This window comes from Falco rusticolus, chromosome 4 (genome assembly GCF_015220075.1).
Source record: "Falco rusticolus isolate bFalRus1 chromosome 4, bFalRus1.pri, whole genome shotgun sequence".
Lineage (NCBI taxonomy): Eukaryota > Metazoa > Chordata > Aves > Falconiformes > Falconidae > Falco > Falco rusticolus.
The window spans coordinates 10,178,374-10,195,133 of record NC_051190.1 but is presented as its reverse complement, the minus strand read 5'-3'; the positions used below and the strand labels follow the sequence as shown (position 1 = coordinate 10,195,133).

The window sequence follows — 16,760 nt, the reverse complement described above, 5'->3', positions numbered from 1 at the left end:
CAGAATGGAAAAATTTTTTAAAGGCAATTGCTAATTTAAGAACTACTTTCATGTCTGTTTCATTACTAGATTTAGGTTAACAGTAACATCTAAGATGACTGAAATGAACTGGAGAAAAAAAAGTGTTTATATGCATTCTAATTGCATTCAAGGCTAAACACGTAACTGTGATGCAGCTGTTCCATGCCCCCAGCACGATGATACAATCTTCATTCATTGCTTGGGGGAGAAGAGAGAGAGAGGAAAGCAAACTTGCACGCTCTTCCTCGTTAGCTAACTCAACACATTCATGAGTAACATGAGCACAGCTCCTATGTTCAAAGCTAAAGAAGAGGAAAAGGAAGGCTGCACAACCTGGTCACTCATTACACAAATGACAGGTCACTGAGATCACATTTTTGTAAAACTAAGATAAAACCATTGGGAAAAATAACCGGCAAGAATTCCTAGCAAATATTTGCTTACGATGAACTTTCCATACACTTTCACATAAACTAACTGCAAAAAATTGCTGATAAAAACAAGTGAACTCCAATTTTTCTTCCAACTAAATCTTAAAATAAATATTGCTTTAGGTCTAAATACACATGAAGGAATTCAGCTTTTAGTGAGGACAGCATCTCATCAAATGAGTAGTTCCAGGTTCATCAGATGCAATGTACTCCTTTGGTTTATTCCATGTATACTGTTAGCATTCATAAATATTTGCAATCACTTCACATGAAGTCACAATTTAGGTAACTCCCTAAGTTACAATTCCAACTAGACATCCAGGAGGTAAATCTTTGCACCACCATATTTGAGAAAAGTGAAACAATGTCATCTGATGTTCACTACAATGAATCACTGGAAAATACTATAGCTCCAGAAGCTCTCCATGACAAACTACTTCAGCACTGCCATTTCTCAACTTTATTTTCTTCAAAGATGTATTCCTTAACCTTCCTCTGATACTTCAGACTTTGAGAACTATAACCTACCTGGCTGAAGACAGACAGAATTCATGAGCAAGCTTCATCTTTTCGTTTTGTTCACTTAATGCCCTTTAAAAACTCTACCATTGTACTATGGGTTGGTTTGTTGGGGTTTGGGAGAGGTGGCTTGGGGTGGTGTGTGTGTTTGGGGGTTTTGTTCGTGTGGGGGCTTTTTGTTGTTGTTTTTGGTTTTTTTAAAAAAGAACTACCACCAGCATTTATATTTAATATTATTCTTCCATTTTATTCTTTCCTAATACACCTCTCTAGTGATAAGGTCTATGAAGGTCTTGTTCAGAAATGTAGCAGATGAGGAGTGATGGCAGTTCTGCCATTTTATTGCCAAATTCACATGTTACTGGATTAGGATTCTTTAGAACACAGCCAGAGGTTTGATGCTTACAGAAAATAACAGACCCATTAAATAACTTTAAGAAGTCTTGACAATATTGACTACAATCTAATAATTCACATACAGACCAGACTTCAGAAAGAGAAAGAAATGGCTCCTGAAACACTATACATAAATGCAAAAGAAAAAGAGACTGAGGCTGCATTTTTATTGATTACCAGATATATAGCTATTACTGTAATACAAGATCCCCTGAGCGTGCATACTGGCAAGAGGACCGCAAGAAAACCAAACCAAACAAAAATTTTATCACCTCATTTTTCAGCTAGCAATGTTTTTCTATCCTCATTTTTAAGTGCCTGCAGAAATCCAAATTAGTAGCAGTCACTGAAAGAAAAAGTATGTATCTTGACAAGAATTAAATTAGCCTGTTTCAAACTAACGCTAAGTACTTTATCAAGAAATGCAGTTTTATACTTCTGCCACATTATTAGCTGAAACTTTTGGGTTCACAGGCTTGAAAGAAAGGTAGTTACAAAAATAAAATAAAACTAAAAAACACAAAAAAGCCCAACACAGCACAGCACACACATGCCCATGCTGCGCTTTTAATATTGCTGTAGGTCAACTTAAGTGAGGCAAGAGCTAAACATGTGGTCCCAGTTGAGCCTCCTTTTCTGGATCCGCATTTCCACCACACATACTAGCACCCATACGGCCACAGAAGAAGGTGGGCCGTGGAAGAAACCCAGTCAAATTCTAGCTGGGGGGTGAAATAGAGTCCATGTTTTCAGCAGGTAAGTTTCTTGGTCCAGTTTACCATGTGGCTGCAGGACTTGCTGCCAGTGCGAAGGAGGGAAGAGGTAGCAACAAAACAAAGCAAAAAGTAACCTATCTGCTTACAACAGAAATACCATTTATTCTCAAAGATTAGATTGTAGTAAGATGTTCTAAATATATTTTTTGGGAAAAAAAAAAGATCCATACCCTTACCTTTCCGCGTGTTCTCCGTCACATCTACACCAAACTGGATGATGTCACCTGACATAATTTCACATGGTGGGCTTTCCTCAGATCCTCTACTCAATCTCTGACTATTAATAAAGGTACCATTACTACTTTTAGTGTCTTGAAGATAGAACTGTAAAAGAAGAAAACAAAATAGTAAAGTATCTGGAAACAACAAAACAAGTATTATGAAACATAAGCTCCAATTAAAATTGTATTTGCTATGAAATATAGCTTGACCTCTTCATGTGCAAAAAGACAGATGTACCAAACTCAAAACACCCTCCTTAGGACACTACACCTTCACATTATGAAGAATAATTTTATTTTATTTTTAGTAGTTTCATATGTGCTTGAATTCTACCACACGCACTATGCAAGGAATTGCCACAAACTGTACTTAACCAACTGCCTGCATGGAAAGGATCAGACATTGTTAGTAACAACACCTTTTGCCACACATATGTAAGAATCTGCACTTATGTTGGTCAACATACAAACATTTTAACTGCTCATCATTTAAGGTTCCAATGTTCCATGACAGAAATATGTTGTAGGGAAGACTAGCATTGAGGGCACAAAGAAAAGCTTTGGCAGAAGACAGAATTCAGGAATTGTAATAGAAGACCACAGTGTAATTAAGGGGGTGGGAAAATAATAGCATGCTTTTACCTATCAGCAATACTAGTTCACACCATTAAGTTAATCTCAAGGTTGCTACACCATCAAGTACCTCGGTAAATATACATTTGTAGAGTTAATTAAATTTTAATAGCAACTTACTGAATCTGAAACTACTTGACACAAGACTTTTCTAGTCACAAGTGCTGCATCTGAGAAGAGGTTACAAGTGAATCACCTGGCAGAAGACCACAGTCACTGGGTAAGACCTGATCAGCAGACAGCATGAAAGAAGGGACTGGAATGTTACTAACCAGCCAGGTGTAACTACTGAAATGAGTCACTTTCAGTAGTTCAAGATTACAATAGTTATTACAGGAACCTGATTAGGATGGCAAAAATCCCTGGCTTCCTGCACTCGTGAAAAATCTCATCAAGTCCCAAAGCAAGCATAAGGCCGGAGCAGAGATGTTGCCTTCAGAAAAATTATTGTATTCCCATGCTTTTCTTATAAAAGCAACTGACAATTTTTTTCAGGATTCCATGCAAATTTTCCCATACTTTTATTTGCCTCTATTATCACACTCCTCAAAAAACAATTACATATAGCTCAAAATCATAGTGTCAAGGGAAAAACATGGGTTTAAAATGGAGCAAGAGACCAGCACCAGGGCTTTTCAGACCTCAGACTGGAAAATGACACCAAGCATATGATATGCATCTTGCATGTTCATCCTGAGTAGCACAAAGCAGTGCCCCAAACCTGAAAGCTTAAACGCCACGGCATCCAGAAGATGGGACTCAATACTGTAATCAAGGGGAATGCCAGCACAGGGAAGCTCAGCTAGGGGTATGAAATGACAGAATGAAAAACAGTACATGAAAGATTTTTTTTCCTCAACAGATATGCCTTTGATCTTAAATTGAAGAAAAAGAAAATACTAATCAGTCCTATGTTCATAAAGATGAAGGTAAACACAAGTTATGCATAGATCAAGAAATTAGGGCTGCATTCATTGCATTAACAATCAGACCCACCCTACCTAAATAATAATCTATACGTTATGAAACACTATAGTATATAATATAGCTTTTATAGAAGTCGTAAGTTCAAACGCAAATCAAATTAATTAGCTTGTTAGTTGCTAATCTGAAAGTACCCAACCCTCTCATGGTTCAGTGCAGCGATAATTGTTTTCTTTACTTCCTGTTTGTTTCCAATTGGCTTTCTGCTCCATTTGAAAATTCTTCTGCTATGAAAAAGAGTCACAGGCAAGGAGAAACAAACCTACTTGTGCTTATTTGCTTTTCCCCACCCTTTTCTTTCCTATGCATAATATCTGCCTTTTATACCTCTACCTTTTGATTAATCACCGCCCCTCGTAAACACACTTCTGCAGAATCTGCAGATGGGGCACAGATGAGACAGCACAAGGAAATACAGGAGAGTGACCACAGAACAGGAAGTGCAACAGAGCATCAGCAACACAAAACTTATAAAATATCAGCAGACAAAATTCATACTGCAAAAATAATTTGTAAACAAATGGCCACAGAAAATACACATAACATTTATTATTAACCTGCTGTCCATTTAACTCCATGCCACTGAATTTCATTACGTAAATTTTAGAAAAGTGGTGCTCAAAGTCTTTACAAACAGAATGAAAATACTCTTCTTCCTGTATCTAGTAAAGAAGTAAGTATTACTAGCAGCATGTTAATAAGATGATGTCTAAGGAGAAATGCACCGACTTCAAGACTTAGTAAAAAGGATTCAGTTATCTTTAATGTAGCACTTGCTCAGGAAACCCGCAGAGCTGGTCCCTTTCACGTAGCAAATTCAAATGTTAATTCCATACTAGTTTTCATTAGTTCAAGTGATCCTTCTCAAAGGTCAATCCCTCCATCGCGTTTGTATCATTACTAGAAGTTATCTTTAAAAAACAAAATCAAGTGCAAGCCATGAAACTAAGGCATATACTGGTATTTAATATACTATTAATTACAGAGTATCCTTGGTGGGTTCTCCGATTCCCAAAACACCACATTTCACACAGCAGCTATGTAATACAGTGCCTTCTGCGAAACTAGCACCATTTGTTCTTTTCCAGCACAAACGAACAAACTCCAGCAGCAGTGCCAGCTTTAAGAGAAATACAAATCCTTCCCTTCCCCGGTGCTCGTTGCTGAGTTGCGCCACCACCTCTTTAGTGTAACTGGCTCAGGCATTTGTTTAGTCACTGCAAACCAGTTTTGAGAGTTGATGCATGTTGATGGGAGTTATATGAGGTGGTGCTTAAGCTGGTACTGCCAGAAAGAAGGGCAGCATATACTGACCTAATTATACTTGCTTTTATAATTCACACCTCTCTTCAGATCAAACTAAAGTCCCAGCCCTTTTGTGCGTTATATTAACTACTCCAGTTTAAAGCAGAGATGGTAGCTCATGCTTTTCGGTGAGCTCATTGCTCATTCAAAGCAACTCAGCTTTAGAGGACTGTTAAAGAACTACCACATCCTTAATTCAGGTAACTAGATGCATGGTTCAAATGGTAGTTTCCCCTCTTTCTTAAAATACAAGGTAACATGCAGCTACTTAAGAAACTTACTCTGCAGTATCATAACACCTTCTCAGACAGAAAAAGAAATCCTAGTCCATATTTCTTCCTTAGCAACTTATGTTCTCGTGATTGCTTACATTCTCTCTTTTATACATCGTTAATAAACTCAGTTAACTGCAGATATCCTACATGCTGCTTCCACAAAATTTACGGGGACTTTATTCTATAGTAAAACTTGTGGCTCATCAGTGCATTCAAATTTCTCCAGTACAGTTGATCTTCTTTAGCAACTGCATTAAAGAAGTTCCAATAAAAAATTGCCAATTGTTGTTTCCATGCTTTGCATGGAATTATGTATTAATTTTATACATTTAGTATTTATTATATTTCAAGTTACTATTCAGTTTTGCAAACTGAATAAAACTGAACAAAAGTACCTCCTCTGCTCTGACCTGTGGTATATAAAAGTCTCATTCCACTTAAGTTCCATTGGTTTCCAGGTCAGTAACTCAGAAGAGTACCAACAACTTGCTAAATCACAGTCTACATTTTATTTTTATGCAGTTAGATACCACTATAATTTTTCCCCCTGTAACAAATTCCTGGTTAGTGAAACAGAAAAATTCTTCCACAGAGATCCCAGAGTATAACACATTACATTTGCGCACATACAATACACAAATCCTAGCTGATGTTAGGAAGCTGCAAAATTGCTACGCTCCAGCAGGACAGATTTTAACTTTACCTACGAAATATAGGTAGACTCTTTTCTTCAAAGAAATAAAAACATTTAACAACCAAAAAGTTCTGCTTTAAGGATTTCTACTGTAACATCTTCCAAGAGATAGGCTGAAGAGAACTCCTTCCTTAGCCTGACAAGTGAGAAAGTGCTTTGTTTCCCAAGCCATACGCAGTCCTGACATAGGATGCATCACTTCTGAAGGACCTTAAGAGAAGACAAGGATGGACTCAGAGATGCACAGAAAATCTTGAAAAGAAAGTAGCACGCTTTTTCAGTAATTACAACACAATGGTAGAACAAAAAAACTGCCAAGCTTTTGCTTTAATACCTTACTACAAGACTTGCTTTTAGCACTGCATTTTTTTCATCTTTATGCTATACAGCATTTTTATCAATACGCTGCATTATTTTACTGAGGCTCAAACTAGAAATTTAACATGAAGTTCTAGAATTAGCCCAAAATGTAGACAAATGCATCATCAAAAATTAACGTTTAAATTGCTAGGTTTTAATTTTGTTCTGAGAAAGCTAAAATGTTAATCTCAAAATAACAGCAATGCTTCATAATCAATTACACAGACACTCAAAAGCCAAAGATGCCAGAGATCTTTCTGTTGTATAACTGTTCATAAAAAGGTACAAGGTAAAGAGGGAAAATAAGTGCTCCAGACACAGGACAACTGAAAAACCAATGTTTAAAGATTAAGTGCTCTATTAATGAGTTACTGAGCATTAAAATAAGTGTTTTTTCAAAAACTTATGACCTAAATACCCCAAGTACAATAAAATAAACAGAAAGAACCTCAAGTCTCTTCTAGAGCAGAGCTTTACCAGTACTGCAATAAGGCAGTAAATCAAGAATGGCAATCAAGACAGACTCACGTAACATTTGCTATCACTATGTATAGCCATCCTTTTCCATTTTAAGAGCACATTACTGCTACTCCATCTAACCCAGCTTGAAACTGCAGTTCAGAACAATTATGCTGAGAATTACAGTGCAGAGAATTACTGGAGAATTAAGACAGTTTGTCTGCAGAGATGCGAGATTCACTGCATAAAGAGGAACAAATTCTACATTTAAAAATGCAGAAAGATCACAGCATATAATCACACGTATTTCAGCCTTATTCCACACCTGAATTATTAAATGAATTAAATAATAATGTAGGCCACTGCCTTTTACATAAAGTCTATCATTAATATATTTTATTAATTCAATATATTTTCACTGCCTAGACAACTAATCTAGAAAGAGAATCCAAATTTCAGGACCTCCTAGTTTACTACTCTTTTTCTCATATCTTACTTCCTGTGTTAAAAAAGTATACAGAACTTCCATGTGCTTCACAGACCTGTTATACAGTCTTTGAGGCATTAGTTTAAACCAGGAAGATTTAAATTAATTTGTCAAATTCTGAACTATAGCCACCAGGGAGTGACAGCTTCATTTTTGCCATGTTTGCTGCCACAAAGAAGCAGCAAGGCTGTCAGCTAGAGCAGTTAAGCCATAAAATGTTGCAGTTACTACGACAGATTCTTCCCCTACTCATGCTACAAACTACAGGATCAATCATTGAACAATTAATGCTGGCATTACAAATGCACCCCCTGAGTACTAAAGCTAATACTCAAATGCAGCAAGTAAACAGGGATCTAGAAATTGGATTGCCTGCCTTAGCGTAATGCTTCAGTTCAAAATTGGACTGAGCAGTACAGTCGACCAGCTCGCAGATATGTGATAAAAAGAAGGCCAGTCTGTTATTTAACTTGAAATTTAGACAAAGTATGTAAAATATCTATAATGAAAAACAAGAAAGGATTTGAAAAACAGAGAATGTTTCTAATAGTATAACAAAACAAGGCCTTGGGAGAAGGAACAGATACCAGAATTATGTCAAGCTGGGGCATAACAAGATAAGCTCAAGGAGAACCAAATGGTTAATGAGTCCAAACAAAATTACTTGAACTGTAAGTGAACTATTGTAATTAGCACACTAAAAGATCCGCCCTCGAACAAAGAAAGCCCCCTACTAACAAAACCCCCTCCTTACAGAACATGCATGGTAGGGGAAAAAAATATGCTGTACCTTTAAATAGAGACAGGGCTAGTAGGAACCAGTGAGAATTTAGTGTGACTAAAGTAATTGTAAACAATTGCTCAAAGTGTATAAAACGTTTTACTATGTGTTAAGAGGTGTGCTGGCTTTGTGGATTTACAACCTAGCACCCATCTCTGCACAGACTTGCAATAAATGGCAACTCAGCTTTGTGTGTGAGATTGGCTCTTTGCACACTGGGTAACAAACTCTGTTTGTGAGACAACACTAGTAGCACAACTGTGTTTACTTGTTTCACACTGAGTATCCTACTAGGAGGTGAAGTACATTGGCTTTGCACAATCTGAATTGTGCACAAAGATTTCAAAACAATACATAACTGGGTCAAAACCAATATCGACAACATCTATTACACAGCTGCCAGAAAGCTTTTTCTCCCATACAATTAAAAGATCATTTTGTCTTCCTTGAAATACTAAGACTATTTTCTCATTCTGGGGGCAGCACTTCTGCTAGCAGAGTACACTGTGCAAGCCATACTGAATTCCAGGTTGGTCCTTTGGCTGTAGGATAGAGAAGGTCAGATGCTAAATTATCTCCAGATCCAGCTGATTGAGTTCCTCATTCTGGTCTGCTTAGGCACATGCTAAATTCCTTTCCTCTCACTTGCCTAACTCCACCCACCTATCAAGGAAGTAGAAGTATTTGTCTCCATAAGCAAGCATAATTCACAGGGTGGGGTACATCAAACAAAACTGCTTTTCTATTTAGTTTTATATTTCTTAAACACATGGATCTAATAGCTCTTTGTTTACTAAACTCCAGCTCCTTCAACTCAGGAACAAAACTACTGTATTAACTTTTAAGTTCTTAGCAAATCTCATTTTAAAAAATTATTCTAGCTACCTGAGGCAGGCACACGCTATCAAACTAAAAGTGACCAGCTGTGAAGAAAAGGATTTTCCAGTCCGATTGAACAGACTGAAGGAGTAGCAGCTGGCTATTCAGGGACCCTAAGTACTGAAGGCCCCAGAGAAGCACACCTTGCTAGTAGTTTTCAGTAACTTCCCTGGAAAATAATGAACGATTTCTATGCAATAAAAAAAAAAAAAAACAACTGAAAACAGTAACTTTCTTTGATATAGCACTGGACAAAAAACATTCATCCTAAGTTTTCAACTGAAAGTGTAAGCCTGATGTCAATCCAGCTACTCAGATGAAAAAGGTTAAAATCCTCAGCCACCCCCAGGAATTCAGTGCTATCATTCCAAACCTGCCAGTAACTCCAAGAGGCAGAGGACAGCAGAGAATATGCTCTTCGACTGCCCAAGTTGTTCTGTGTCTGTTTACACCTTGAAGTTTTGTTGACTGTACTGCCAGGACAACCCTGCCGGCTGCTCGTACCTGTTGTCAAGCAAAATAAACTGTGGCAGTAATTTTGTGCCAGCGTAACTGAGTCTGGGTATAAACAGCGCTCAGCCTTTTCTGGTTGTATTTGAAGTGCTGTAACGTATTAATCCCCCTGCTGCTTGCCACGTCCTGATAGTTCTTTGAAACTCACTCCAGGCCCTGTCATTCAGCTTAACTTTTGTCTGAGCTAGGTCAGCAGACTTTGCCTGAAAAGGGCACGGGGGCTATGACAGTGAAGGTATGATGGGTTGGATTTGTTGGGAAAAGGGGAAACCACCTTCAGTAGAGGGGCAATGCTGAACACCAAGAGGCACTAGCAGCTTAAACTGTGCATAAAACATGCATTTGCCTACAACCTGTGAGCTCTAGTGAGTTCCTCAGCAGCAAAACATCACCTTCCTCAATGAAACAAAGCAAACATTTCCAGGTGTGTTGTACCTGCAAACATTTCAGCACAGACCTTTCTTTTGACATATGACATTGCAATGCTTTTTTTTAACTGTTGAGTTCTACAGATACACTTATACAGAATCAGAATTTTTAAATTACGGCATATTAAAGGCATTCACAAAAAATAAAAACATGAAAGCACATTTGAAGAGTTAATACCACCTCCTACCTGTTGTGTCCGTTAGGCAAAAGCATTTACCTTCTAAAACACTATTCAAACGCCACCACATTTCTTAGTAGTTGTAATTGAACTTACTGGTCTGAAGATGAAAAGCTCAGAAATCAAGGTTACTATCAGTTAATAGGTCTATACTGTTTTTTTTAATATTTGCAGTTATGCACATAATCTACAGCAAGAAAAACTCAGAAACAGGATGTCAGATGTACTTTAAAAGGATGTATTTTTTAAAATTTGCTTTAGGAAGTGATCATTATTAACAGAAAGGCTACTAAAAAGATTAAGCAGTACTTTTTAATTATTCAGTTTTAGAACTAGCTATGTGGAGCTTAAAAACATTCCATTTAAATGGTTTTGGCTATTTATTATCAAATAAAATTCTTGAGCAGTATTGCTGCATTTTTCAAAGTAATTAATATTAAAGAGATTGGCAGAAGATGGCTAAAAGTTTAGGACCTCAAGCTATACCACAATCCAAGTTCTTTATTTTAAAACAAAAGCAAAGACCTATGCTCACAATGTAAAGTTTGTGCATATATACATAAAGGACTGAGGATGAAGATCTCTACCGCTTGTTTCCAAAAGTTTGCGGTAATTATGCATTGGTGCCCTCAGCTTCAAACCATAATCCCACACATCTTTCACAATCACTATACCATTCAAGAATGGGATCTTCAACTCTCATGTGGTAACTGATAGAAGAAACAAGGCAACTGAACCCACGACCGTCACAGTTATCCGCTCCTTACCCATCACAGAAAGCAGCAAAGCTGGCTCGATGGCAGGGGCAGCCAAACAACTCAGCATGGTTTCAGAATTCCTGTCATTTTCAGTTTGCTTAATTTGGTTGGTATATAACAATGACCTGGGCTAAAAATGAGCATACTTTAGAAGCTGGTTCCTAAGCTTATACTCATGAACCCCACAGCAGCATTCAAGAAGAGAATGGCAGAGAGCAGGCTGTATGTACAACGTCAACCATTTGATTTTTATCAATTGCTATATGTCAGGATTTTAAGACCTTAAAGCACATTTCACAAGCAGAATCTGGAGTTCTCTTTATTAGGAGATAGCAGTCTTAAGGTGGAGTAAATTCAGAAAACTATGATGACCTCTGCAGCATCTTTGCTCTCATAAAATATTAGTAAATAAACTGCATTACAATTCCTGTAACCCTCAACACCCCAATGGTTAGCACAAAACTGTACGAACACCCTTAATCCACTTTCAGTTTTCTTTTATTTACTTTATCTCTAAAAGGAACTATCAACACTTCAAACACCTAGATCACCACCACCTCTGGAAAAAATACAGTACTACTATGGTGACAGTAGTTTATAATGAAAAAAGTATTTCATATGAGATGATCATCATAGGATACCAATATTAAAGTAGTAGCAATACCAAAAAGAGTGCTTTTACTATGATTGTACACTCACCTAAACTTTGCACAAAAAGTGCCCAAGTACTGTCTCTTCTTTAAAAAAAAAACAACTTGGAACCAACCAACATGAACAGAAATGTTAGCAGAAAGGTTGGTTCCTCTTGCCAACCTATTTGCCCTCATCGTTCTCTGGCAGACCTGGTAGCACACAAGTAACTGCAAACTCTGTTTTTTCTAGAAACAACAATTTGCAACGTGACTGTTGTGAAGTTAACTCCTCCCAATAATCACATTCCATAGTTGCAAAATGCAGTAAAATGCCTCGTCACTGAAGAACAAGTCTTGATCATCTTCTATTATGCAGTAACACCTAATTCCACAAAATTCTGTGGTAAGTGCATTCACGTAAAAGATTCACGCTAGAGGATGTGACCTGAAGCAATCCTAGGCACAGTACACAATATTCATTCCTCTTACTGAATAAAATTTCCTCTGCTAAATGGAAGGTGTGGAATAAAATAGTTAAAAAAGGTAAAAGTTACTTGTGAACATTGATCTATCTCCAGATCATTCAAACAATCCATGAATGCATTCGCTGTCAAAAGGAGCAGGATGACAAGATACTCCCCAAAAACCTCAAGATAAAAATGTTTTACCACAGAATGTGACAACACCATACAAAAATAGATACCTCTTGACATCAGTGTCACTAGTTTTGATGCAAAAGGCTATTTTTGCGAAGAGATCTAGAGGAAGAATTCTAATTTATAAGTAATTTGGTTTATATATAGTTGACTGACTTGCTATAGTGAGACATCTGTCACCATAGTTACTAATTAGCACTTGTTAGAATATCTCTTTTACTTAACTGTGGTCCTCACAGTTCACAAGAATTCCTGAAAACCAGCCTTCTGCTACAAATGCTGGATGTTTTCAGGACAGCTAGAAAAAATTCCTATTTATTCTCTTCACAGATGAATCAAAGTCTGTCTCTCACATATGCCATACTTTAAAACTTCCTGTTGTACGTAAAACACAAAACAGATTAAGGGCATTAACAGAAGAGGAGATGCAACTCCATTATGCCTAGAATATACAAAATATAGACAAAGTAGAAAAGTTTCCTTCAAAAAAAAGAATTCCTCAACTCAGTACTAATTATACACAATTTTCTTGAGGAAAACAAAAAAATTGTTTGAATTGTCAGCCTACACAAAAATTCTCTCAAGTGCAATTTTAATTTTATGTGAAATTCTCATCCTGAAGATGCTGAGAGATTTCTAAGGTACATTGCTGCTTTAAGTACTAAGCTAAAATATATTAACAATAAAGTGCAATCAAGGGAAAGATTCCTAAGAAATGATTACGTATGGTCCCAAGATGCTGAAATTGACACAGTAGAATACAAAAGGAAAATAATGAAGAGCATTATTTTGTATTACTGTTGTCATAGATTACTATCTTACATAACATAGAGACTTTGAAATAAACTTTCTTGCTCCATATTAAAAACTTATTAGCACAATGGAGCCATAAACCCAGTGAAAACTAGCTAAAAAACAGGTTTCTAGAAGGATATTGTACTTGTTGCAAAGAAGTTGTTCTGCTCTATTTCATTAAGGAAGCTCAGCTGTATAAATGTCTTGCGTAACAAGAGGCTATGTATCACATATCAGCATGATACCAGCAATTGCTTTGTATAACTTACAGCAACTTCTATCACCACATCAAACATTTACCCTGAGGAAAACATAGGGACAAGGTGACTTTCTGAGGTTTTGCTTAATGTTACTGCGTTCTCTGTATTAATCAATTACAGAAATATAGTGCAACTTAATATGGCTTTAAAATGAAACAAAATTCCTTAATACGCCATTACCCAGAAATCCAGGCTTCTTCAGGATAATCACTTAAGATTACAACTTCTAAGTGTGAAATACTGCTGAAATACTCTTCAATCCTTGTGCCCTTACATGAATACTTTCCTCCAAAACTAGACTGAAAGCTAAATACTATTGTTTACTGTAAGAAATCTAATGACAGCTTGGCAACATGGCATACTCCAACTTTGCAATAAGGAAAGCAAACATTACCTTGAGGCGTACAAAGTCCCAAAGACTGTATTTGTAGGATGCCCATAGTGAGATACGTGGTGGTTCTATCCTGGCTGAATGCCAGGTGCCCACTCAAGCCACTCTATCACTCCCCTCAACACCACGGAGGAGAAAAAATACAAGGAGAGGCTCATGGGTCGAGGTAAGGGCAGGGAGATCACTCGGCTGTTACGGTCACACGCAACACAGACCTGACTTGGGGAAATTAGTTTAATTTATTACCATTCAAATCAGAGTAGGTTAATGAGAGCTAAAAATAATCAAAACTTAAAAACACCTTCCCCTCACCCCTCCCTCCCGGGCGCAACTTCACTCCCTGTTTCTCGACTTGCTCCCTGCCAGCGGTGCAGGGATACAGGGGATGGGGTTATGGTCAGTCCACCACAGGTCGTTTCTGCCACTCCTTCCTCATCACACGCTTCCCCTGCTCCAGTGTGGGGTGCCTCCCATGGGAGACAGTTCTCCATGAACTTCTCCCACGTGAGCCCTTCCCATGGGCCGGCCGCAGTTCTTCAGGAACTGCTCCGGCGTGGGTCCCTCCCATGGGGTGCCGTCCCTCGGGAACTGCTCCGGCGTGGGTCCCTCCCATGGGGTGCAGTCCCTCAGGAACTGCTCCGGCGTGGGTCCCTCCCATGGGGTGCCGTCCCTCAGGAACTGCTCCGGCGTGGGTCCCTCCCATGGGGTGCCGTCCCTCAGGAACTGCTCCGGCGTGGGTCCCTCCCATGGGGTGCCGTCCCTCAGGCACTGCTCCGGCGTGGGTCCCTCCCATGGGGTGCCGTCCCTCAGGAACTGCTCCGGCGTGGGTCCCTCCCATGGGGTGCCGTCCCTCAGGAACTGCTCCGGCGTGGGTCCCTCCCATGGGGTGCCGTCCCTCAGGAACTGCTCCGGCGTGGGTCTCTCCCATGGGGTGCCGTCCCTCAGGAACTGCTCCGGCTTGGGTCCCTCCCATGGGGTGCCGTCCCTCAGGCCCCCCGCAGGGTCCCAGGCCCTGCCAGCAAACCTGCTTCAGCACAGGCTTCCCACAGCTCACAGCCCACTTTGGCACCCCCTGCTCTGGTGTGGGTCCCTCCCCAGGCTGCAGGCAGGGATCTGCTCCCCCATGGACCTCCATGGGCCGGGGGCACAGCCTGCCCCACCATGGGCTTCACCAGGGGCTGCTGGGGAGTCCCTGCTCCAGTGCCTGGAGCCCCTCCTGCCTCCTGCACTGACCCGGGGGGCTGCAGAGTGTGTGTCTCACATATTCTCACTCTTGTGTTGCAATTGTTGTACAGCTGTTTTTTTTCCCTTCTTAAATACATTATCTCAGAGGTGCTGCCACTGTCACTGATGGGCTCGGCCTTGGTCAGTAGCAGATCCTTCTCAGAGCCAGCTGGCACTGGCTCCATCAGGCACCGGGGAAGCTTCTCGCAACTTCTCACAGAAGTCACCCCTGTAGCCCCCCTGCTACCAAAATCCTGTCACAAAAATCCACTAGAATATAAAATAAATGAAGAATTATGAGCTATGCAAAGAGCAGGTTCCTATATATAACAAATTTCTTTCCAAATGTATGATTCTAAAAGTTTGCAAATTACTGCAATTTACTCTTACCTTCAAGTAGCAAAAGCACCTGTACTAATATTCTGCAGTAGGGAAAAATGCTAAGACTATTCAGAGAACTAAACTTTTTATTCTTAAATTCATCATTAAGAAGCGGTTAAGCTTGATAGTTATTCTCTTTGGCCAGCTTCATAAAGCGCAAGATGAAAATCAACTGCGGTCTGGTCTCTGACTATTGCAATGAAGAGTATTTCTTCAGAGAAATTTGTCATGTTTGGACATAAGTTTTCCCCAAATTAAGGCCAGAGGTAAGGCATAAATCTCTCCTGATCTTCAAATTAAGAGACTGACCTTATAAAAAACATGCATAAACAAAAACTGAAATCAAAGATCTACAACACCTACTAAAATAAACTCTAAATTGTTGTAGTGGGAAAACATTGGAGGATAGATAGAATTGACAAAAAAAAAGCAGAAAACAAATGGTTTTTTAAAAAAGGAAATCTTGAAATACCATCAGGATCTGGTACAGTAAATACTTAGTACAAGAAATCCAGCTCTAACATTATTCATCATTTCTGCTTCCTCAAAAATCTTGAATTAATGAGGTAACTGATTAGCACAAAATTAGCTGAAATTGAGATTTTCCTTAAGAAATGTGCAATACTGAACTTCTATCAGCAACTACATTTTTCACTTGCAAGCAAATTGTAGAAAAACCACAACAGAAGCCAAGATTACCAGGTACTCCAACCAGATGAAGAGCCAGATCTACTTACACAAAAGCAAGAAGCATGAGGCACACTGTTAGCTTATCAGAGAACTCCATCTCTCAAGCATAATCCCAGACATTTCAAGGCAGGTGCACTACTGCAAGAGCTGCTTAACTATCTCACTACACGCTGCTAAATTTCTCCAATTAGTTAATCATTACATCAAAGCTCCTCTACCCCTTGCAAAGAAGGATCTCTTCTCATGTGTTCACTTTTTAACTGTACAGAGAATAAAGGGAGAAGCTGTTGAAACTAATTCAACCTTTCCTCATTTCTACTCCTTCCACATAAGGTACTGTGTGTACTTACTGTCATTAATTCCATAGTGCTGCTGTTTTATGACAGAGAAAACTCCCAGTGATCACACATCCAGACAGATAAAAACCCACACATCAGATTTCAAAAACACCTCCAAATGCAACAGTAGTTTGGTACTGTCACAATAACACTACATAGAAACTCTAAAAAATACCCTGAAAATTTTATGAAGAAGTTGTCTCCCTTCCTTTTAGCAAGGGACATATTCCAGCTGAAAGGACTCTTCTAATGCTGTTTGTTGGTGGGTTTTTTTTAAACAAACATCTGCAGCAG

General features: G+C 38.8%; 1 protein-coding gene across 31 annotated transcripts in view; it reads right to left on the bottom strand.

Annotated features, from left to right (window-relative positions):
- Positions 1-16,760, bottom strand: part of LOC119147336 (sarcolemma associated protein) — an 89,627-nt gene that overhangs the window by 49,177 nt on the left and 23,690 nt on the right. For 16 of the 31 annotated variants that reach the window (XM_037386158.1, XM_037386157.1, XM_037386165.1 and 13 more), the window contains exon 3: positions 2,314-2,467. In XM_037386158.1, the coding sequence (XP_037242055.1) occupies positions 2,314-2,467 (154 nt within the window). The remainder of the gene's footprint in view (positions 1-2,313; positions 2,468-16,760) is intronic. The other 15 variants (XM_037386160.1, XM_037386159.1, XM_037386163.1 and 12 more) reach the window with 1 other exon arrangement.